We start from the raw sequence: 23,594 nt of genomic DNA, 5'->3' as shown, positions 1-23,594 counted from the left end.
CAAAAGAGAGTCCATACTGCCACTTGTTTCCTTCGGGGTCCACCAATAGTATTCTTGATCCAATCCTTATCGTAGATCCATTGACATAAACTAACCAATCCTTTGATTTGTCAGTGGTTATAGTGTCTTCCTATGGAAAACTAAATGATGAGTTGGTAAGTGCCTCAAACGAGCATTCAACTGTGAACTTTGTTAAAACTTGCCCCTTAATCGTTATCTTTGACCAGTACTCTATGCCAATTTTAGTGATCTCTATACTTCATTTAGTTGCTCTTCCAGAGGTGTCGGACTTAGATAAAATTTCTTTGATGAGTTGATTCGTGACGGCTACCATGGGATGGGCTTAGAAGTATGGTCGCAGTTTGTGAGATGCAATAATTAAAGTGAAAATGAGCTTTTCAACTTTTGCGTACCTGAGTTCGCCGATTTGCAACACCTTACGAACATAGTATATCAGGAGTTATTAAACACCCTCTACCCTAAGCAAGATAGTTGCAAAAGTTTCCTCAAATGCGGTGAGGTACAAGTAAATGGTCTCTTCCTCGTGAGGTGACATTAGAAATGATGGGGATGTAAGATACTCTTTGAGCTTCTCAAAGGTTGTTTGGCACTCCTATGTCCAGGAAAAAGAGGTGCATAGAGCCTTAAAGAAAGGCAAACACTTGTCAGCCATTTGCGACACGAATCTGCTAGGCGCCAACTAGGGGTAAGTATTCGATCTAGTCGAGTCGAATCGAGTCAAAAATTTTCGAATTAGTCGAGTTGACAAATCCTATTTTAGCAACCGAACTCAATTTGAATTTTTTTCAAATCGAATCGAATCGAGTCAAAAACTTTCGAGTCAAATCGAGTTGAGTTAACGAATCCTATTATTTATACTTAATGTTATATTTAGATAGACCGATTATTTAACTAGTAGATGAAGTACAAGATTATTTAACTACATGAATAATATAATGATTTAGTCTTTTAACTTAATGAGTAAACATTTATCAAAATGACGTAGTTTTACCTTTTAACTTAATTATTTTGAATTTTAACTTTTAATAAAGTAAACATTTATCAAAACTACGTAGTTTTGTCTTTTCTTATTCGGATTTTCGGATAACTCAAATTGTGTAATTCGTATTCGAGTTAAACCGAAATACTTAATTTTTTATTCGAGTTGATTCGAATAACTTGATTAACTCAAATAACTCAAACTATTTAATTTAAAATTTGAATTTTTTATCGAGTTTTTTGAATCAAATCGGATTTACTCACCCCTTGCGCCAACACCCTTCTAGTTAGTCGTTAGATACCCTTTATTGTCCTCGGAGGAGGCATCTTCATTATGGCCTGAACCTTTTCAGGGTTTGCTTCAATTCCTCTATTTGAGACCATAAAACCTAAAAATTTGCCTACCCTGACCCTGAAAGCATATTTATCTAGGTTTAGCCTCATCCGGTGGGCTCGCAACATCGCAAACACTTCTAACAGGTTTTCAACATACTCTGCGAGAGTGGAGCCCTTCACAAACATGTCATCGATATACACCTTAACACTTCACTGAATCTATTCTGTGAAAATTTTGTTCACCAGCCTTTGGTAAGTTGCACCTGTATTTTTCAAACCAAAGGGTATCACTCCGTAGCAAAATAAACCTTCTTTTATAACAAAAGTTCTTTTTTCTTGATCTTTAGGAGCAATAGAGATTTGATTATACCCAAAGAAGGCATCCATAAAACTTATGAATTTTTTGCTGAAGGACGTCTCAACAAGTCTATTATCGAAGGAAGAGGGAAGCTATCTTTAGAACGCCTTGTTGAGATTGGTAAAATCTATATACATTTTCCACTTACTACTCGCCTTCTTCACCATCACCACATTCAAGATCCAATCTGGATACTTAACTTCCCTGATGAACCCTGTGGCTAACAGCTTCGTGACCTCGTACCTTATAGCTTCCACAACTTGCAGTGCAAACCGTCTCTTCTTTTACTTCACGGGTCTAGCTTCGAACAAAATATTAAACCTGTGCACAATTAACTGAGGGACCAACCCTGGTATATTTACAGCAGACCAAGCAAAAATGTCAGCATTAGCTCTCAAGTAATGAATCAAAATTTCCCTTTTATCACTCGTTAGTGCAGATAAATTCTAACCACCTTATCTGTACTACCACTAAAAAGCTGCAAAGTTTCCATAGCCTCGGCTACTTCTGGCTTCTTAGTCCACTCCTTGCATCTGTTATCCAGACTATCCAAATTTAGCTACTGTCCATCTAGTTTCAGCTGCTGTGAACCCTACCTTCGTTGCTCCTGCTCATGGCCCTGCTGTACCGACAGCATGTGACATTGCTTAACTACTTTCTGATTCGACTGCATGTACCTAACCCCAGTTTTAGTGGAAAACTTTATTTTTATGCAGAAAGTAGTCACCATCATACTTGCCATCTTCATAATCGAGCGTCCAAAGATAGCATTATAAGCCATAGGATGATCCACCAAGAAAAATTGGACATACTCTATGGTGGTGTGTTTACCATCTTCTAGAGTCACTAGCAAGGTAATAGAGCCCTTTACCTCGATGAGGTGGTTCGCGAAATCGTACAGTGGGCTCGCCTTCTTTAATGCCTTCTCCTTCAACGCCATTTTCTGAAAAGCATCTCAGGTTAGAACCTAAATTACGCTTCCACTGTCCACAAGAATCCTTTTCACATTAAAACCGACAATTATTGTAGTCACTACCATAATATTGTTGTCATTCTTATCACATACCAACTCTTCATCTTCATTAGTGAAGTCCACCTTCCACCTTTCCTACTAGCGCGACCTATTGGGTGAATCAATAGACATAACACCCCTGAGGTGTGCCTATCTCTTAGTGCTAGAGGTCACCCACTCTTCATCTGTTCTAATTATCACATGTATGATACCCCTAACCTTTAGTTTATCCTTAGGATCGCCACGCGAACTCTGACTCTTTTGGGAAACACCCTGATCAACAAACTCAGCGAGCTTGCCATTTCTCACTGCTTCTTCGATGGTATCCTTCAAAGTGAAACAGTCTTTAGTTTTGTGTCTGACATCATTGTGGAAGACACATCTATCTGTGAGTTGGACCTTTTTGTGCTGTGCCTCATTGGAGATGGCTTAGGGAGAATTCCAAGACCTTTTACCTGGTTCAAAATATAAGTGTAGCTAGCATTCAAAGGAGTATAAACTTTGAACCTGCCATGGGGAATATATTTCCTGGTATAATCTGGTTGAGATCTTTGGGGAGCTCGTGGAGAATCACCTTGCGTCTTATTTCTATGTTTCTTATCACCTCTCGCTCGTAACAGCTGATTAGGAGAGCCTTACTTGATGCAAACTCTATATTGGTTTCTAAATTATCTATCTTTCCTCTGAAAGGTGCCACGTGATGACTTTTTAATCTCTTCTACTTCTACGAACTTGTGGGCTCGCTCATATAGACCAATCAAGCTTTATGACATGTTATCAATAAAGGAGTATTGTACATGGTCATTTTGTACCCCCATTATGAAAGCATCAATAGCCCACTGATCTTCTAAATTCTTTGTGTTTAGAGTCACTGTATGAAACCACTTCACATAGTCTTGGAGGGACTCAACCTTCCTCTGTTTCACCAACATTAGCCCCACAGGCGTACTCATGGTCGTTTTGAGGGCTTTGAATCTTCCCAAAAACATTTGGCCCAATTGAGAAAAGCTTCGAATTGAGCCCTAAAGAAAGGACAAATACTAGTCTTTCGCACTTCTTTTAAGTGTCATAGAAAATTCCTTGCATTTTGCCGACTCTGATGCTCCCAATATATTCATGTAATCATTGTATTGCTCAAGTAGGCTTATGGGTCCCTTCTCACCTCAAACATATCCTTTAGGAATTTAAAATCATATAGCAAGTTCACCGTTGCTATATCAGGGGCCAATAGATTGTTAGAACATAACAACCAATCCATTTCCTAAGACTCGGGGTGCAACGCTCTTACATCTCTTTGTAACTTGTCTATCTCACTTTGCTACTCTCTTACATGCATGCTTAGAGCTTCATCTTGTGCATTCACATTGTCATGAAAATCAAAAGTGTTAAAGTTTACCTTCCTTCTCAACTCCTCATTCTGTTTCAATAACTCATACTAAAAAGTCTATTGTCACTCAAATTGTGCCTCTTGTGCAGCAATTTGATCCATCATAAACTTCATCTATTCTTGGAGGGCGAGGAACTGCTGTGATGATGTTTCTTGGTTGGGAGGGAGTGACAACCCATGGCCAGTGGACATGTTCTAGTCTAATGGACCAGAAACTCCCTGATGAGTCACGCTGCAAAAGTTTTCGGGTCGGTCGACAAACCAATCGGTAAAAAAGTCTACCTCATTAGGTTGACTACCAGAGTCCGACACTCTGGCTTGTCCAGATGAAATATTGATGGGAAGTTCTCATTTGGGTGAGCCATTTTTCTTTGAAACTGCAGAAATCTGATGATGAAAAATTTGTCCACGCTCACTACACCAATTGTAGAGTAATTTCCTGTGTGTCTCACTAAAGGGAGCATTCGGGTACATATACATATTATCACTGTTCATGGTTTGGCTCCACTGTTCATGGACTTGACCCCACTATTCATAGGACTGACATTCTAAGTAAGCCTCGAGCATGCTGGACATGTGTACCGTTCTGGGTCGCCTGCTAGACCTCGCGGCCTTTACATGCGAACTCCTTGGGCATATACGAACTGAAATCGCGAACTCCCCTTAGCTCGTGTGAGCTGATACCGCGAGCTCTCCTAGCTGCCCTTTCATTATACGTCTCACACACATCCATCTGATGGGGCCTGACTGGGTCGCGAGTAGGCAACCCGAATCTTACCTAGGTTTCGGGTTGGTGGTCATTGGTGTCTAATAAAACTAAAGCAAAGTAATCACAAAAACTTGAAACTTCATCTTCTTTAATCTTGGTACTTTTGGTTATTCGATGTTGAAAAAGAATACAAATGAAAGAAAACTTAATAGGAGATAAAAGATAGAAAAAATGGAAATTGAAAGCAGGTTAGTTTAAGGTGTGTTTGATTGGGTGTAAAAATAGAATGATAGAAGAAGAGAATGAAAAATTATATAAAAAAATTGGACAAACAACATTAGTAGTCATTAAACTATGATTTTTTAGTCACTTAATTATAAAAAAAATTACAAAATGGTCATCCAATAATGAGATTTTTTTTCAATTTTGTCTTTTTTGGTCACCCAACTACTTTAGATTTTTTGTCGTTTTCATGTTTACATAAGATAAAAAAAAACATAGTTGAGTGATCATTTTGTAAGTTTTCATGGTTGATGCGAGCATGGACCCAACCAAAACCCTTGATATCGAACAAGCAACTCATGAAACCTTGCAAGATCCAATCAAGCTTCCAAGAAGACCAATTACTCGTGCATGAGCCAAGAAGTTTAAAGGAGATTCACAGGTTTAATTGATCGAGTTTAGGTATGCACTCCATATGTTTCATGCAAAACATGCATTTCATGATTTCCATGCAACCCATGCGTTTCATGTGAACCATGCATCCCATGCAATGTGCCGCATATAAAACTTTAATATTTGTGTGATTAAATTAGGTTGCTGGAAATAAGTATTTTATCCATTTAGTTATTTTAGTTTGAGTTTTAATTATGTCTTAGCTCAGACATCTTAAATGTGTGTCTTAAATACTACACTTTAATTATGTGTCTTTTTATGTGTCTTGAATACTGCACTTAATTACGTGTCTTAGTTTTTATATCATTAATACTTGTATAACTTCATACAATTTAAATGTGTGTTTTTGTCTTAAATTATTGCATTTAAACCTTGTCTTCATTTTGACCAGATTGTTCACATTGCTGCTGCTAGGAAGCTTCCTTCCCAAACTATTCGTGTTGCGTAAACAACATTTAAAGAATTGAACACAACCTCCTATGAGCCATTTCGTGAAAAGCAAAGCATCAAGTGTTTTCACACTTGACCATTCGGTTGGCTTCCAAGTTCACACCTATGGAACCATTCACTTCTTGTTGTTCACACCTTAATACTCTTTGCGCGACACAATATGCACTAATTATCTACATATCCCAAGTGACCATTCAGTTATCAAGGCATCATTAACTCATGTTCACACTATTGAAACCATTCAATTCCATGCACATTCAGCTAACTCTGAAGGACTAATGTAATTGACTGTTTAGGAATACAAATTTCACAATGTGAATAAGACTTTTGGCATCATCAACGTCTAGAAACTCTCAAGGATGTTTTGAACGAATTAATGGACATCAAACACAATTATTCTGATTGTTATCTCATGCCTATTCGGCTGGTTTCTTGTACAACCTATAAATATGAGGCTTGAGACATTTTGTAACAACTTTTGATGAATTTTAATCTTATTGTGAGTGTTCACTCTCCTTGTTCTCATTTGAATGAAATTGACTTATCCAGCATTCCTTTTGGCATCAATCTGTTTCATTCAACCTTATCACTTCTTAAAAATGTGGCGTTCTGTTAAGCATTGGCCTACAATGCAACATATGGCCAGCAAGACAACAAGCAGACCAGCAGTGGAGCAGAACCAAATGCAATAACTAGCTTAGGACCATTTTTTGTTCTTTTTGTTCCAATGTAACCAACTTTAATTTGTTTGTAATTTGTAATCTAAGTTAGTAGGATTTTTGATGTAATAGATGTAATGGCTGATACATCAGCTTGTTTTAGTTTAAAATTTAACTTCTATTAGTTGATTATTAGTGGGAGTAGGTAAATCATTAGGTAATGGTCATTTGACTTGCAAACTTCGTATTTATTTTTCATTATCAATCAATAGAGGTAGCTGCTGATTTTTCATCCATATTTTTGTGCACAAGTTTATTTCATTCTTGCTCTCGGTTTCATTTTAGTTCTTAAGCAAATTAGTTGTTATTTATGTGTTGCTGCTGACTTTGTTTCAACAAATGGTATCAAGAGCCTAAGTCTTTGAGGGCCTTCTCTTGGTGGTTGTTGTTTGTTTGTGAAATCAAGCTTAAGAAAGTAGGAAACTGAAGCTGTTGAACTTGTTGTAGTAGGATGAGCTTCACACCACCTCCACTTCATGTGTTCACTGGTGAGAACTACCACATTTGGGTGGTAAAAATGAAGACTTACCTTCAGGCACATGATCTGTGGAGTGTAGTGGAGAATGATGCTGAGCCACCTCCATTGAGAGCTAATCCCACTATAGCTCAGATGAGACAGCATGCTGAGGAGACTGCCAAGAAGCCTAAAGCCATGGCCTGTTTGTAGAATGGAGTGTCTGATCTGATCTTCACTCGCATTATGGCATGTAAGTCACCTAAGCAAGCTTGGGACAGGTTGAAGGAAGAATTCATGGAGTCTGAGAATACTAGACAACAACAGCTGATTAATTTGAGGAGAGATTTCGAGAATCTCAAAATGAAAGATGCTGAGACCATTAAGCAGTATGCAGATAGAATAATGGCCACGGTGAACAATATAAGGTTGCTTGGTGTAGACTTTGCTAAAAATAGGGTGGTTGAGAAGGTAATCACCACACTACCTGAGAGATTCGAGTCCAAAATATCCTCATTAGAGGACTCGAGAGACCTCACCACCATTTTTTTATCAGAATTGGTGAACTCACTCTATGCTTTGGAGCAGAGAAGGGCTAATAGGCAGGAAGAACACTCTGAGGGAGCCTTCTAAGCAAGGGCCAAAGATAGCGCTAGTGCAAATCAAAAAGGCAAAAAGCCTTGGCTTGACAAAAAGGACAAATTTAAAAAGGATTAAAGCAAGAGAAGCTACCCACCATGCACTCATTGCAAAAGAACCACACACTCAGAAAGAAACTGTTGGAGAAGACCAGATGTTCAATGCTGGAAATGCAAGCAATATGGTCATGTTGAGAAAATTTGTAGGAGCAAAGGCAAGGCACCAGTACAGCAACAAGATCAGGCATATCCTGCTGAGGATCAACAAGCTCAGGAGGAGCATGTTTGCAGTGCATCTTCCCTTGCAACCACAAGCAAAGGCAAATGTAGTTGGCTTGTAGATAGTGGCTGCTCACATCACATGGCTACTGATGTGAACTTGTTTAAGAAGCTTGACAGGAGTTTTAGCTCAAGGATCAGAATTGGCAATGGGAACTTAATTGAAGCTAAAGGTAGGGGTGATGTGTTGATCAGCTCAAGCTCAGATAACAAACTGATTACTGATGTGTTGTATGTGCCCGATATAGACCAAAACCTGCTAAGTGTTGGTCAGCTGGTTGAAAAAGGCTATTCTTTGTTCTTTAGAAGTGGTTCCTGTGTTATTAAAGATTCACTTGGTCAGGAAGTTGTCATAGTACTATGGCAGACAAGTGTTTCATGCTGGATGTTAGTCAGCTTGAAAGGAGGGCATATTTGAGTCAAAGTGACAGTGCTGGCCTATGGAAAAAGAGGCTAGGCCATGTCAATTTTAGGTCACTTGATTTACTGCATAAACTTAGTTTGGCAGAGGATATGACCAAGGTCGAGCCACTTGAAGGTGTTTGTGATGTCTGTCAACTTGGCAAGCAAACTAGGCTTCCTTTTCCAGTTGATCAAGCATGGAGAGCTCGAAAGAAGCTTGAGCTGGTGCATTTTGACATTTGTGGCCCAATGAAGACCCCTTCACTGAATGGGAGTAAGTACTTTGTACTTTTCATTGATGATCTGACCAGATTTTGTTGGATTTTCTTCTTGAAATAGAAGTCTGATGTGTTTGAAGCTTTTGGAAAGTTCAAAGCTATGGTTGAAAACCAAGCTGGTTGTAGGATTAAGACATTAAGAACAGACAATGGGGCTGAGTATCTGTCTGATAGATTCAAGAGGCTATGTGAACAGGCTGGGATTCATCATCAGCTAACCACAGTGTACACTCCTCAGCAAAATGGAGTATGTGAAAGGAAGAATAGGACTGTAATGGATATGGACAGGTGCTTGCTGTTTCAAAGTAAGATTCCAAACTCATTTTGGGCAGAGGCTATCAATAGCTCGGTGTACCTGCTCAATAGGCTCCCAACACATGCTGTCAAGGACAAGACACCCTTTGAAGCATGGCATGGACTCAAACCATCTGTCTCTCATTTGAAGGTCTTTGGTTGTGTGTGCTATGTCCTTGTACCTACAGAAATAAGGACCAAGCTCGAGAAGAGGTCAGTTCCTTGTATTTTTGTGGGCTATAGCAGTGACAAGAAAGGCTATAGAGTCTATGATCCTTCAACAAGAAAGATTTTGGTAAGTAGAGACATCAGATTTGATGAAAAGAGCATTTGGAACTGGGATGGTTCGAATGCAAGTCAGTTTGAAGAGGATTTGGCTGAAGGCAACTTGGAGCTAGCTGAAAGTGAGCCTAGTAATGGCAATGTTGATGACCTTCCTGTGAGAGGTACTAGGTTCATTGCTGATGTTTATCAGAGATGCAATGTAGCCATTGTTGAGCCTTCGAGCTATGAAGAAGCAGCTAGGGACATGAATTGGAAGAAGGCTATGGAAGCAGAAATGGACATAATTCAAAAGAATCAGACTTGGGACTTGGTTGAAAGACTAGAAAAGAAGGTTATTGGAGTTAGATGGGTCTTTAGAGCAAAATTCAATGCTGATGGCTCATTGAATAAACACAAGGCAAGATTGGTAGTTAAGGGGTATAGCCAGCAGTATAGAGTTGATTTTGAGGAAACTTTTGCCCCAGTTGCAAGATTGGATATGATCAAGCTACTGTTTGCTTTGGCTGTACAGAAGAAATGGCAGATACATCAACTTGATGTTAAGTCAGCCTTCTTAAATGGTTTTCTCAAGGAGAATATTTACATAGAGCAACCTGATGGCTTCCAAGTCCAAGGACAAGAAGACAAAGTCTATAAGCTGAAGAAGGCTCTGTATGGGCTGAAACATGCACCTAGAGCATGGTATGATAAGGTAGATGCTTACTTGTCTAAGCTCGGGTTTGAGAAAAGCCTAAGTAAGCCAACCCTCTATGTGAAGAAATCCAAGGATGAGACATTGCTGATTGTCTCGATTTATGTTGATGACTTGCTAGTAACTGGAAGCAAGGATGTTCTGGTCAATGAGTTTAAAGCATAGATGCAAGAGGTATTTGATATGACTGATTTGGGGTCATGACCTACTTCCTTAGTATGGAAGTGAACCAGACTGATCGAGGGATTTTCATTAGCCAACATGCATTCATCTTGAAGATACTTAACAAGCTTAGCATGCAAAATTACAAGCCTGTAAGCACACCAATAGCTCAAGGAGAGAAGTTATCAAGCATTGGTGATCATGTAAGGGCCGATGAGAAGGAATATAGGAGTTTAGTAGGTTGCTTACTCTATTTAACAGCAACCAGACCTGACTTGATGCATGCTGTGAGTCTGTTGGCTAGGTTTATGCATTGTTGTAATGTACTGCATTTCAGGACTGCCAAGAGGGTGCTGAGATACATTAAAGGAACTTTGAGGCTTGGTCTATTGTTTAAGAAAGAAAAAGAGCTGAAGCTGGTTGGTTATTCAGATAGCGATTGGGCTGGTTGTATTGATAATATGAAAAACACATCAGGGTACTTTTTCACCCTTGGCTCGAGTATGTTTTGCTGGTGTTCAAAGAAGCAACAGACTGTTGCTCAATCCATTGCAGAAGCAGAATACATAGCAGCAGCAGTAAATCAAGCCATTTGGCTTAGGAAGTTGCTATATGATCTTAATGAAGAGCAACTTGAGCCTACTGAAATTAAGGTTGACAATCAATCAGCAGTGGCTATTGCTAAAAATCCAGTCTTCCATGGCAAGACTAAGCATTTTAAAATTAAATTTCATTTTGTTAGAGAGGCTGAGCAGACAGGAGAAGTTAGCCTTGTTCATTACAGCTCACAAGACTAATTGGCTGATATTTTGACTAAGCCACTTTATACAGCAAGGTTTGAGAATTTAAGAAACAAGATTGGTATGTGTTGTATACAGTCCAAGGAGGAGTGTTAAGCATTGGCCTGCAATGCAACATATGGCCAGCAAGACAACAAGGAGACCAGTAGTGGAGCAGAACCGAATGCAGCAACTAGCTTAGGACCATTTTTTGTTCTTTTTGTTCCAATGTAACCAACTTTAGTTTGTTTGTAATTTGTAATCTAAGTTAGTAGGATTTTTGATGTAATGGATGTAATGGCTGATACATCAGCTTGCTTTAGTTTAAAATTTAACTTGTATTAGTTGATTATTAGTGGGAGTAGGTAAATCATTAGGTAATGGTCATTTGACTTGCAAACTTTGTATTTATTTTTCATTATCAATCAATAGAGATAGCTGCTGATTTTTCATCCATATTTTTGTGCTCAAGTTTATTTCATTCTTGCTCTCGGTTTCATTTTAGTTCTTAAGCAAATTTGTTGTTATTTATGTGTTGCTGCTGACTTTGTTTCAACACGTTCATCCTTTATGCCGCTTGGTTCCTATCTTGCTAGATAGAGGGTCCGGTTCTTGTTTCCTTTTTTTTGCATTCGTTTTAAGTACTAATATAAGGATTGGGTCAATATTGCTCTATAATATTGGTTCATTCTTGAGCCCTTAAACTAAATTCAAGCTTATCCTTCCACTTTCTTTATTATCCATCAAACCACCTTTTCAAAGCCTGCCATTCACATTTTCAACCATTACAAAACACATTACCTTTGATACTTTAATTTTGACAGGGAACTCCTGTGACTCATAATCATCTTACGAGGACGAGTCGCATCAATAGTTAGATAATGAGGAGAAAAGAAAATAAAAAATATATAACATTTTCAATCCTAATGCATAAAAACTAATCTTTTCAAATTGGAATAATGAGGAGAGAAAATAAGAGAGAAAAATATGTTAGATTAAAATTATGTATTTCTCAATTGTTTTATGTTCTTTTTCTTATTTTTTAACTTTGCCAAGCAATGGATGGAAAGAAAAAATATATTCCATCTTTATATTTTCTACCTTTTAATTTTAATTTTTTCAATTTTTTTTCCTAGCATACCTTAAATGTATAGTTGGATTTTCTTTATTTGAAGTCTCTTTCAAGTATGAAGAAGACACGGTGAATATTACAAGGGGTTTGAAGGGTTTGGGATTTTCAGAGAAAAAGGAGAAATATGAAAGAAAAAGATTAGTTTAATTTTAGGAATGTTGTAAATGCTGATGTTTATCTTAGAAAATAAATGTTACATAAATTTAGATAAATGCTGATGTCTAGCAACTTGGAATAAAGTCAGTTCATTTCTTTTAAATGTTTTGTATGATTCTTTTTTTTTAATGAATAATATTCTGGATGGCTTACTAAATAAAGAAGAAAACTGGAATTCCAAATTCAGTAAAATTCGCAGAAACTAGCCTTCCACTGGGTGTATATATGATCTATTTAAAGGTAGCTGAGGGAGCATTATTTGTCATTTCAAAAGCCATATAAACATTAATTTAGACATTTATATCAAGTGAGTGCGTTGAGTTGAGATGATGGGGCCAACATGGCTAAGGCTACTGTTGATAAGTGTGTTGGCTTTAGAAGGTGCAGTGTGGAGCGATGGATGTTGGGATGAAGAGCGTGTTGCACTCTTGCAACTCCAGCAATTCTTGACTGATATAGAGTATTCACGCGAGGGTCCAGATTGTTGTGAATGGAAATGGGTTGAGTGCAACATCACCACTCGACGAGTAACTCAACTCTCTTCTCTATGGGGTCGTTTGAAGATTAAGGATTCTAATCTCTTTAATGTCTCGATGTTTCTTCCCTTTGAAGAATTGAGGAGCCTTGATCTCTATGGTAATAACCTAGTTGGATATGTTGACAATGAAGGTACATAATTCATTGCATTTTAACTGTTTGCTCTCCCACTTGAGTTTACACACACACATATATATAACCGACTAATTCCATAAATAAAATCTCTTTCTCCTGCAGGTTTTGGAAAGCTATCCAAGTTGAGACATCTAGAGATTCTTGACTTAAGTAACAATAGACTAAATGATAGCACTTTATCATCATTGAGTAAAATCTCAACTCTCAAGTCTCTAAATTTAGGAGCAAATGACCTTTTTCCAGGATCGAATCACAATAATGGTAAAATTTTAATATATTATTTAATATCTCTAATTTCTAGTGTAGTTAATCATCTTTGTATATTCATTTTAATACTTGTAGCACCATTGGAGTGGCTATCAAAACTTGGTAGTTTAGAAAGTCTTGATTTAACTGCAACCAATATGAAGAACAACTTCCTGTTACATTTGGGTGGCCTTTCATCTTTAACAACTTTAATTCTTCAGCAAAATGATTTAGAAGGAACAATTCATCTTCAAGGTAAGATCCTTGTCTTTGTTTCTCTTTCATTTGTTTTCCTTATAAAATAACTGACTTTTTATTGGATTTGAACAGACTTGTATAACTTGACAAATTTGAAGAAGCTGGATTTAAGTTATAATAGAATTGAGAGCATACATGGTACATATATTTACACCCATTCAATTATGTTTCCAAGTATTAGATGTTGTTATCTCTATGTTCTGAAGCTGAAATTAAACCCATTTTATGCAGGTAATGGAAGACAACTGAGTTTGATCAATTTAGAAGAAATTGATTTGACTAGTAATCTGTTCAACAACAGTATAATGGAAAAGTTAAGTGGGTTTTCAAATCTAAAGACTTTGAATATGAGATTGAATCGACTGAATGGGTTAGTAGATCTTAAAGGTAAAAGAAATAGCTTTTATCACTTCAAAATAATCTTATATATAGTCTTATCATGCCATATTGCTTACTTTCAGAAATTTGGCTAATTTTATCTGTGATTCTTCCAGAATTTTGTGCTCTGAGCAATTTAGACACTCTAGACTTAAGCTCAAATCAGGTAAATCGATTTGTGACTTCTAAAGGTTCGAACTAAAGCGAGTTCTATTTTTCCTATAAAAAGTCTGGATTAATTAAGAAAATGAAGCTAACTACAATATTTGTGACTTCTACAGGGAATAGATGCTTGAAAAAGCTAAAGATTCTACATATGGATTCTGTACAAATCATTTCTCTTGTATCACTCCTACAACCATTTTCATCCGTTGATACCCTGTTCTTAAGAGAGAATTCTTTTTTAGACAAAACCATAGTTACTCAAGGTGAGTTATGAGTTAAAACCTGTCATAATTCTTTCAAAAAAAAACTTCATCAATTTTATACAAATTAATATATGTACCAGACATCACATAACACTAATATCATTTATTTTAATGTACACAGAGTTGCATGTGTTGAGTAATGTGGAGAACCTAATCCTGGATTATACTCCATTGGACATCAACTTTTTGCAAAGCATAAGCATCTTGCCTTCTCTCAAAACCTTGTCTTTGTTTGGCTGTGCTCTAGTTGGCATTTTACCTACTCATCAAGGTAATACAATTACTACATTATTTTAAACATTCATTTTCTTTTCTGATTAGATATACAATACGGGCGATTTGTTGATTTTCTTTACAAAGTTTTCTTTGATCTACGTATAATTTTATTGAACCAAATGCACATAGAACCTCCAAATCAACTTTGCATATCTTATATTTAATTTGTTTTCACAGGTTTATGTTATCTAAACAATCTCGAGGAATTGAGTCTCAATGGAAATGCTCTAGGTGGTGCAGTTGCTCCATGTTTGGACAACTTGACATCTCTTCGCTATTTGGATATATCTAACAATCACTTCACTGGAAATATTGCCTCCACTCCCCTCGTTAATCTCACCACGCTTCAATTCCTCTCCCTTTCAAATAATCAACTTCAAGTTCCAATGTCATTCAGGTCTTTTGCTAATCACTCCGATCTTAAAGTCCTTTTAGCCGATCAAAACAATATGGTCGCAGAGCCAACTGCTTTCCAAACATGGTGGCCAAAATTTCAACTTAAGATATTCAGCATGTCAAATTGTATGATAGAAGAACATGAGAACCTACAACTTCCTAATTTCCTATATTTCCAACATGATTTGAGAGACGTTGATCTTTCTTATTGCGATTTTGGCGGAATAAGGTTCCCACATTGGTTGCTGGAGAATAATACACGATTGGAACAACTTTACATGATAGATACGTCAATTGTGGGTCCTTTGTTCTTACCATCACATCCTAGTTTCAATCTGAAGGTATTTGATATATCCAATAATAAAGTACATCATGATATTCCAAGGAACTTTTGCTCACTTTTTCCACATTTGGAAGGATTGTTCATGTCGAAAAATGACTTCAAAACTGATATTCCTCCATGTTTGGGTGGTTTGAGGAGATTACAAATGTTAGACTTGTCCCATAATGATTTGTCTGGAGAAATACCTGAAGAGTTGCGCATGAGCAGCTCTTTAGCTAATCTTCTACTTTCAAATAACAGTTTGAGTGGCAAAATAATTCCCACAGTTTATCATTTAATTATTCTGTTGGAGGAATTACGTTTGGATGGTAACAAGTTTGAGGGAGAGATTTCTTACTTTTCACCCATTAGCATTAAAAATCTCCAAGTGTTAGATGTAAGTGATAATGAAATCTCTGGTGAGCTTCCAACATGGTTATGGGATACAATATCTTTGAAAATACTGGATTTCTCCAAAAACAATTTCGAGGGTCCCATTACCATGCAATTATGCAATTTGATAAATCTGGAGTTTCTAGATCTTTCTTCAAATCATTTGTCTGGTACTATTCCATCTTGCTCTAATCTACAAAGGATGAGGCATCTGCATCTGGCCAACAATAGACTTAGTGGAACACTGTCAAATGCCATTTTTACAAGCTCTTCATTGGTTACGTTCGATTTAAGTGGAAACAATTTTACCGGAAGAATTCCAAATTGGATTAGCACGCTGCCGAATTTGAGCGTCCTTCTCCTAAAAGAAAATCAATTTGATGGTGAATTTCCTCTACAGTTATGCAAACTACAGTCATTAAGCATCTTGGACTTTTCACGCAATAAACTTTCTGGTCATCTACCTTCCTGTTTGAGTAATTTAACTCTCAAGCCAAGTGAAAAGTCCTACGTTGATTCTGGTGGTTATGTGTTTGATTTTTTTGATGACGTAATGGTAGATATGGGACTAACCATATACAATCTCACAGGCTTGGTGAGTGTATATAGAGGTTATCCTTTTACCTACCATGAAGAAGAGGTACCATTCTCAACAAAGGGTGTAACATACACTTATAAGGGAAATATTCTTGACCTGTTGTCGGCAATTGATCTCTCTTGCAACCAACTCACAGGGATAATCCTGCCTGGATTTGGGAATTTGAGTGAAATTAGAGGACTAAACTTGTCGCACAATAACTTAACTGGACCTATCCCCTCAACTTTTTCAAAACTCAAGCAGATTGAGAGTTTGGACCTTTCTTACAACAACTTAAGTGGTAGGATCCCCTCTGAACTAACTGAGATGACCGCTTTGGAGGTATTTTCCGTCGCACACAACAACTTGTTAGGGCGTCTCCCCGATAGGAAAAATCAATTTGGGACATTCGATGAGAGCAACTACGAGGGAAACCCTCTTCTTTGTGGACCTCCATTGAACAAGAGTTGTAATGGAGGTGATTCACCAACAGCTCCAAATGCTACATCTAGTGAAGAAGAACATGGTCATATAGACATGGTTGATTTTTTTATAAGCTTTGCAACTTCCTATGCAATTATATTTTTGACAACTATTCTTGTACTCCACATAAACCCATACTGGAGACGAGCATGTTTTTATTTCATTGAAGATCGTAGCATCGTTTGCTATTTCTTCATTGTGGATAGTCTTCGTCAGTTGCCTTGCTTCAGGAGAAACATCTAGCCCTATGCTTCTTCAATGGTTCTAGATTTCAAGCTCAAGGTCGCAAATATTTGTCTTTGTTTATGTTCAGATGGTTAGTTCAAACTTTTTGTAAGATGGAAGTATGTGTAGGAACAATGGCAGCAGCAAACATCAAACAAAGTTACAAAACTGTATTTGTAAGACTGAAGCAAGAAGAATCGAAGCAAAGAAAAAAGCAAAGCAATGAACAAAATTGAATACTCAGCAAAGTTGTAACTGAACATTACATTTTTCATTCAAAATTTGAAATAAAAGGAGTTACAATTTGTTCATTTGACAGTTACCTACTAATCTAACTGCCTCCACTAATTTACAACCAAAGTAAGCTTAAGTCAAATACAAAATGAGCTGACATATCAGCTTTTACATCAGCTATCTAATCACTAACTTAATCTTACTAGCTATTAAAGCTAGTTGCAATTAAACTGAACTAAATTAAAACAAAACAAAACAACAATGTCAGTTGCTTCATTTGGTCCAAAAACCATTCGTGCGCACCAAGTAAAATGAGCTGAGCTCGATAGCTGCTGGTCTCGACAGTAGCATGCTTCTGGCTCCATGTTGCATTGCAGTCCAGCTTTCAACACTCCTCCTTGGACTGTATGCAACACATTCCAATTTCACTTCTCAAAGATTCAAATCGACCAGCCCCTAAGGGCTTGGTCATTATGTCAGCCAATTGTGCCCCTGAGCTGCAATGCACAAGGTTGACTTCCTTTACTTGTTCAGCCTCTCTAACAAAATGCAGTTTGATTTTAAAATGCTTAGTCTTACCATGGAACACAGGGTTCTTGGCTATTGCAACTGCAGACTGATTATCCACCCAAATTTCAGTTGCTTCATTTTGAGTTTCATTAAGGTCATGAAGCAGCTTCCTTAGCCAAATGGTCTGATTAACTGCTCCTGCTGCAGCAATGTACTCTGCTTCAGCTGTGGACTGAGCAACAGTTTGCTGCTTTTTTGAACTCCAGCAAAACATCCCTGATCCAAGTGTAAAGAAGTATCCTGAGGTACTCTTCATGTCATCAAGGGATCCTGCCCAGTCACTGTCAGAGTAGCCTTCTAGTTTCAGTTGGTTCCCACTTTCAAACATTATACCAAAATTAGCAGTGCCCTTGATGTATCTAAGGACCCTCTTTGCTGCTTTCAAATGTGCTTCATTGCAACAATGCATGAATCTTGATAACTGGCTGACACCAAACATGATGTCTGGCCTGGTTGCTGTTAGATACAACAGACAACCAACTAGGCTTCGATAGTGCCTCTCATCAACCCTCTGCTTATCACCACTGCTAGTCAGCTTTTCTCCTTGAGCCACAGGTGTGCTGACTGCTTTACAGTTATGCATGCAAAATTTGTCTAGGATCTTCAAAGCAAATGAGTGTTGGCTGATGAAGATACCTCGATCAGACTGGTGAACTTCCATGCCAAGGAAGTAAGTCATGATCCCCAAATCTTTCATTTCAAACACTTGCTACATTTGGACCTTGAACTCATCAATGAGCCCAACTTTGTTCCCTGTCACAAGCAAATCATCCACATACAAGGAGACAATCAGCAAGGTTTCATGTTCTGACCTTTTAACATACAGAGTAGGCTCACTAAGGCTCTTCACAAATCCAAGTTTGGTCAGGTAAGCATCAACTCTGTCATACCAGGCCCTTGGTGCCTGTTTCAGGCCATAGAGGGCCTTTCTCAACTTATACACTTTGTCTTCATGTCCAACAACTTCAAAACCTTCAGGTTGCTCGATGAAGATCTCCTCTTTGAGAAAACCATTCAGGAATGCTGATTTGACATCCAATTGGTGAACTCTCCACTGCTTCTGAGCTGCTAAAGCAAACAGCAGCTTAATTGTATCCAGTCTTGCCACTGGAGCAAAAGTCTCCAAGTAGTCCACACCATACTGTTGACTGTAGCCCTTCACCACAAGCCTGGCCTTGTGCTTGTTCAGTGAGCCATCAGTATTGTACTTGGCCCGGTACACCCATTTAACTCCTACGACCCTCTTGTGTTCTGGTCTACTCACCAACACCCAAGTCTGATTTTTGTTGATCATTTCCAACTCAGCTTCCATAGCTTTCATCCAGCTTCTGTCCTTAGCAGCCTCTTCAAAGTCTGAAGGTTCAATCACAGCAACATTGCACCTCTGATAGACATCAGCCAAAGTTCTGGTGCCCCTCACTGGTGTATCATCGACAGCATCATTACTTGGTCCTTCTTCTGCAGGTTCAGCAACCAAGTCTAACTGGTCCAATTCAGACAAGTCAGCTTCAACACCATTCCAATTCCACACCTTTTCCTCATCAAACTTTACATCCCTGCTGACTAAAACCTTCTTTGCTGTAGGATCATACACTCTATAGCCCTTCTTGTTGCTGCTGTAGCCAACAAAGATTCCTGGAGTAGCCCTGCTCTCGAGCTTAGTCCTCTTTTCCACTGGAATAAAAGCATAACACACACAGCCAAACACTTTCAAGTGTGTTACCACAGGTTTGACTCCATGCCAAGCCTCAAAAGGAGTCTTATCCTTGACTGCTCGAGTTGGCAGTCTGTTGAGCAGATACACTGAGGTGTTGACTGCCTCAGCCCAAAACTGGCTTGGAAGCTTGCCTTGAAACAAGAGGCACCTGGCCATGTTCAGCACAGTCCTATTCTTTCTCTCACAGACTCCATTCTGTTGAGGAGTATAGACTGTTGTGAGCTGATGGTGAATCCCAGCACTGTCACAAAGCTTCTGAAATCTCTCAGACACATATTCAGAGCCATTATCAGTCCTCAAGGCTCTAATTTTGCAGCCTGACCGATTTTCAACATAAGCCTTGAATTTGCAGAAGGCTTCAAACACTTCTGACTTTTGCTTCAAGAAGTAGACCCAGCACAACCTTGTTAAATCATCTATAAACAGGGCAAAGTACATGTTCTCACTGATTGAAGGTGTTCTCATAGTGCCACAAACATCAGAGTGCACCAATTCGAGCTTGTTTTGAGCTCTCCAAGCGCTGTCAGCAGGAAAAGGCAGTCTAGCCTGCTTACCAAGCTGACAAACCTCACAAACATTCCCACTAACTTCAATTTTTGAAATGTCATCAACCAAATTCAGCCTATGTAACAGATCGATGGATCTAAAATTTGCATGGCCTAGTCTCCTATGCCACAAGTCAGTGCTTTCAACAAGGCTGGTGTATGCCTTTCTTTCTATTTGGCTAACATCCAGCATGAAGCACCTATCAATCATAGAGACTGTGACTAACTCCAGACCATTCATGTCTTGAACAGTACAACAACCATCCTTGAAAACCAATGTATAGCCCTTTTCAACTAATTGGCCTACACTAAGCAAATTCTGGTCTAAATCAGGTACAAAAAGCACATCTGTGATCAGCTTGTTACCTGAACCAGTGATAACCAGCACACTGCCCTTGCCCTTAGCCTCAATCAGCTTGCCATCTCCAATTCTAATCCTTGAGTGGAAGCTTCTGTCTAGGCCCTTAAACAGCTTCTCGTCTGCTGCCATATGGTGTGAGCAACCACTGTCTAGTAGCCAATCATTGCTGGCCTTGGTTGTGCCAACAAAACAAGTTGCTGTGAACACATGCTCCTCCTGAGCTTGAATGTCCTCAGCAGGTCTAGCTTGTTGCAGAGCAGCCTCCCTTGGTTTGCCCTTGTACACCTTCTCCACATGGCCAAACTGCTTGCATTTTCTACACTGAATATCTGGCCTAAACCAGCAATACTTTTCTGAATGTGTTGTCTTCTTGCAATGAACACATGGTGGGAACACCCTTTTTGCTTCATCTCTTCCTGACTTGACCCTTTTATTATGCCAAGGCTTCTTGCCTTTTACACTCACACTCGAGCCTTCACTGGCTTTAGCCTGGAAAGCAGCTTCAGGATTCTCCTCCTGCCTATTTGCCCTCCTTTGCTCAAGTGCATACAGGGAGTTTATCAGCTCAGATAATGAAATGGCTGATAAGTCCCTCGAGTCCTCAAGTGAAGAGATTTTTGACTCAAATTTCTCAGGGAGAGTTGTAATGACCTTTTCAACAACTCTGCTCTCTGTGAAGTCCACTCCCAGGAGCCTAATGCTGTTGACAATGGCCATTATCCTGTCTGAGTACTGCTTGATGGTCTCAGACTCCTTCATCCTCAAATTCTCAAAGTCTCTCCTGAGGTTAATCACTTGCTGTTGCCTTGTCTTATCAGTCCCCATGAACTCCTCCTTCAGCTTCTCCCAAGCCTGCTTTGGTGAGTCACAGGCCATGATGCGAGTAAATATCACATCAGAGACTCCATTTTGCAAGCAGGCCATAGCCTTATGCTTCTTGGCTCGCTCCTCAGTATGTTGCCTCATCTGTGCAATGGTGGGATTGGCTCTCAATGGAGGTGGTTCAGCATCATTCTCGATCACACTCCAAAGATCATGTGCCTGGAGATAAGTCTTCATTTTAACTATCCAAATGTGATAGTTTTCTCCAGTGAACACTGGTGGAGGTGGTGGAGTGAAACTCATTCTGCTAAACTGATTTTAAGTGCTTCGATCCTTTCTGATTTTAAGCTTTGCTGATGGTTTTGATTTAAACTCAAAAAAAATGGCCTCTCAAAGATTCGGGCTCATGATACCATTTGTAGGAACAATGGCAGCAGCAAACATCAAACAAAGTTACAAAACTGTATTTGTAAGACTGAAGTAAGAAGAATCGAAGCAAAGAAAAAAGCAAAGCAATGAACAAAATTGAATACTCAGCAAAGTTGTAACTGAACATTACATTTTTCATTCAAAATTTGAAATAAAAGGAGTTACAATTTGTTCATTTGACAGTTACCTACTAATCTAACTGCCCCCACTAATTTACAACCAAAGTAAGCTTAAGTCAAATACAAAATGAGCTGACATATCAGCTTTTACATCAGCTATCTAATCACTAACTTAATCTTACTAACTATTAAAGCTAGTTGCAATTAAACTGAACTAAATTACAACAAAACAAAACAGCAATGTCAGTTGCTTCATTTGGTCCAAAAACCATTCGTGCGCACCAAGCAAAATGAGCTGAGCTCGATAGCTGCTGGTCTCAACAGTAGCATGCTTCTGGCTCCATGTTGCATTGCAGTCCAGCTTTCAACAGTATGTCATGTTTACTAGGCTACTTCTATTTCTGAAACTTAATGCTTGGTTAAGTAATTGTACTTGATTTTAGAATGTATTACATCCAATTTCCATATCCATATACTATATTCTATTTATTGCACATATATTTTCTAACAGCCTATTTTTCAGTGGTGTTGAAAACAGTGATTTCGGGATTAAAAATTCGACGACTGAGTCCATAAATATTATTATTTAATATTTACGAGTCAAATAAAATTATTTTGGAATTTGATTTAATTATTTTTGTTAATTGAACGAATAATTAGGTTCAAGTGATATGTTCTTAAAGTCAAGTGGTTTCAGAAAAAGAGGTCTCTGGACCTCGTTTCTATAAATCAAGCCTGTAAATATTAAATGTTTACGGAGTGTATTAGGGTCATATTAAAATTTGATTAATAAATTTTAATGTTTAAATAGCTAATTAAGTAAAAAAGACAAAATCGTAAAAGCTGAAAAAGTTAGTAATTTTTATTAGTTAATTAATTAATTTAAGAAAGGTAAAGGAATTTATGTTGTAAATATGCCATATTTGAAAAGGAGGTATGGTGGATGTTGTTTTATTAAAATATGTGTTTTATTAGTTAATTAAAAAAAGTTACGTTAAATTATAATAAAAACAAAAGGAAAATATTTTTATTTTTATATTCGTCAAGGAGGTTCGGCCAAACTTCTCCCTTTGCATGCTTGCGTTTTTTAAGTCCGTTTTTAATGATTTTTATATTTTTGTTATCGTATTAGTTTAATCTAGCTAGTCTGAGAGTTAATTTGCAAAACTGTTAAAAGTTTAAGGACTGTTCATGAATGATTTAAGTATGTTTTTGTTCTTAGTTGATGTATTCATGAAGGTGATGGTTTGACTTAAGCCTTTTGTTAATTAATTTTTAGTAATTTAAATATTTAGGGATTAAATTGTCTAAATGACAAAACCTCATGAAGTTGTTGTAAAACTTGATAAATATGGGTTGCAGTAGGTCCCTAGAGTATTCGGGCAGCACGAGTAAGGATTAAATTTAGTGAATGTACAAGTTTAATATTTAGGGACTAAATTGCATAAAAGGTTAAATATTAGGGAAATTTTGTAAAATGATGATGGAAGGACTTAATTGCATTAAACAGATTATTTAAGTGCTAGAATTGTATTAATTAAATGAAATATTATTATTTAGATCATGAAATGCAACAATCGAGTTTGAATTGAGAAAAACAAAAGTATCGAAGTAGTCATCGGCTTTGTTTTTACAATCATTTTAGTCAAGGTAAGTTCGTATTTCATTTTAAAATATTACATTTGAATTTATAAGATTAATTGATATTTTTATATTAATATTTATGTATAGATTATTAAGATTGTTTTGATTTTAGAAAAGGAAAAGATCGTGATTGAAATACATCATGGTATTATATTTGAAAAGGAAAAGACCATGGTTGAAAGATACCATGGTATTTCCGAATCTATGAAAAGGTTGAAAAGAAAGTTATCTGAAAAGGATAACAAATGAAAAGGTTGAAAAGGATGATATCCGAAAAGGATATGAAATGAAAAGGTTGAAAAGG

At 37.7% G+C, this 23,594-nt stretch overlaps 1 protein-coding gene across 1 annotated transcript; it reads left to right on the top strand.

Moving 5' to 3' along the window:
- Positions 1-12,524: 12,524 nt before the first annotated feature.
- LOC107895563 (receptor-like protein 15) lies at positions 12,525-23,305 on the top strand (the record flags this gene model as incomplete). Its single annotated transcript, XM_016820828.2, has 10 exons — positions 12,525-12,864; positions 12,970-13,128; positions 13,210-13,368; positions 13,444-13,509; positions 13,603-13,741; positions 13,833-13,915; positions 14,031-14,177; positions 14,299-14,448; positions 14,631-16,835; positions 23,292-23,305. Coding segments are annotated over exons 1-10 (3,462 nt in total), but the record flags the coding sequence as incomplete, so codon positions are not given.
- Between the last annotated feature and the right edge of the window lie 289 nt (positions 23,306-23,594).

Source organism: Gossypium hirsutum, chromosome A10 (genome assembly GCF_007990345.1).
Source record: "Gossypium hirsutum isolate 1008001.06 chromosome A10, Gossypium_hirsutum_v2.1, whole genome shotgun sequence".
Classification (NCBI taxonomy): Eukaryota; Viridiplantae; Streptophyta; class Magnoliopsida; order Malvales; family Malvaceae; genus Gossypium; species Gossypium hirsutum.
Note: the sequence above shows the minus strand (reverse complement) of the source record. Positions and strands in the feature narration are given on the sequence as shown.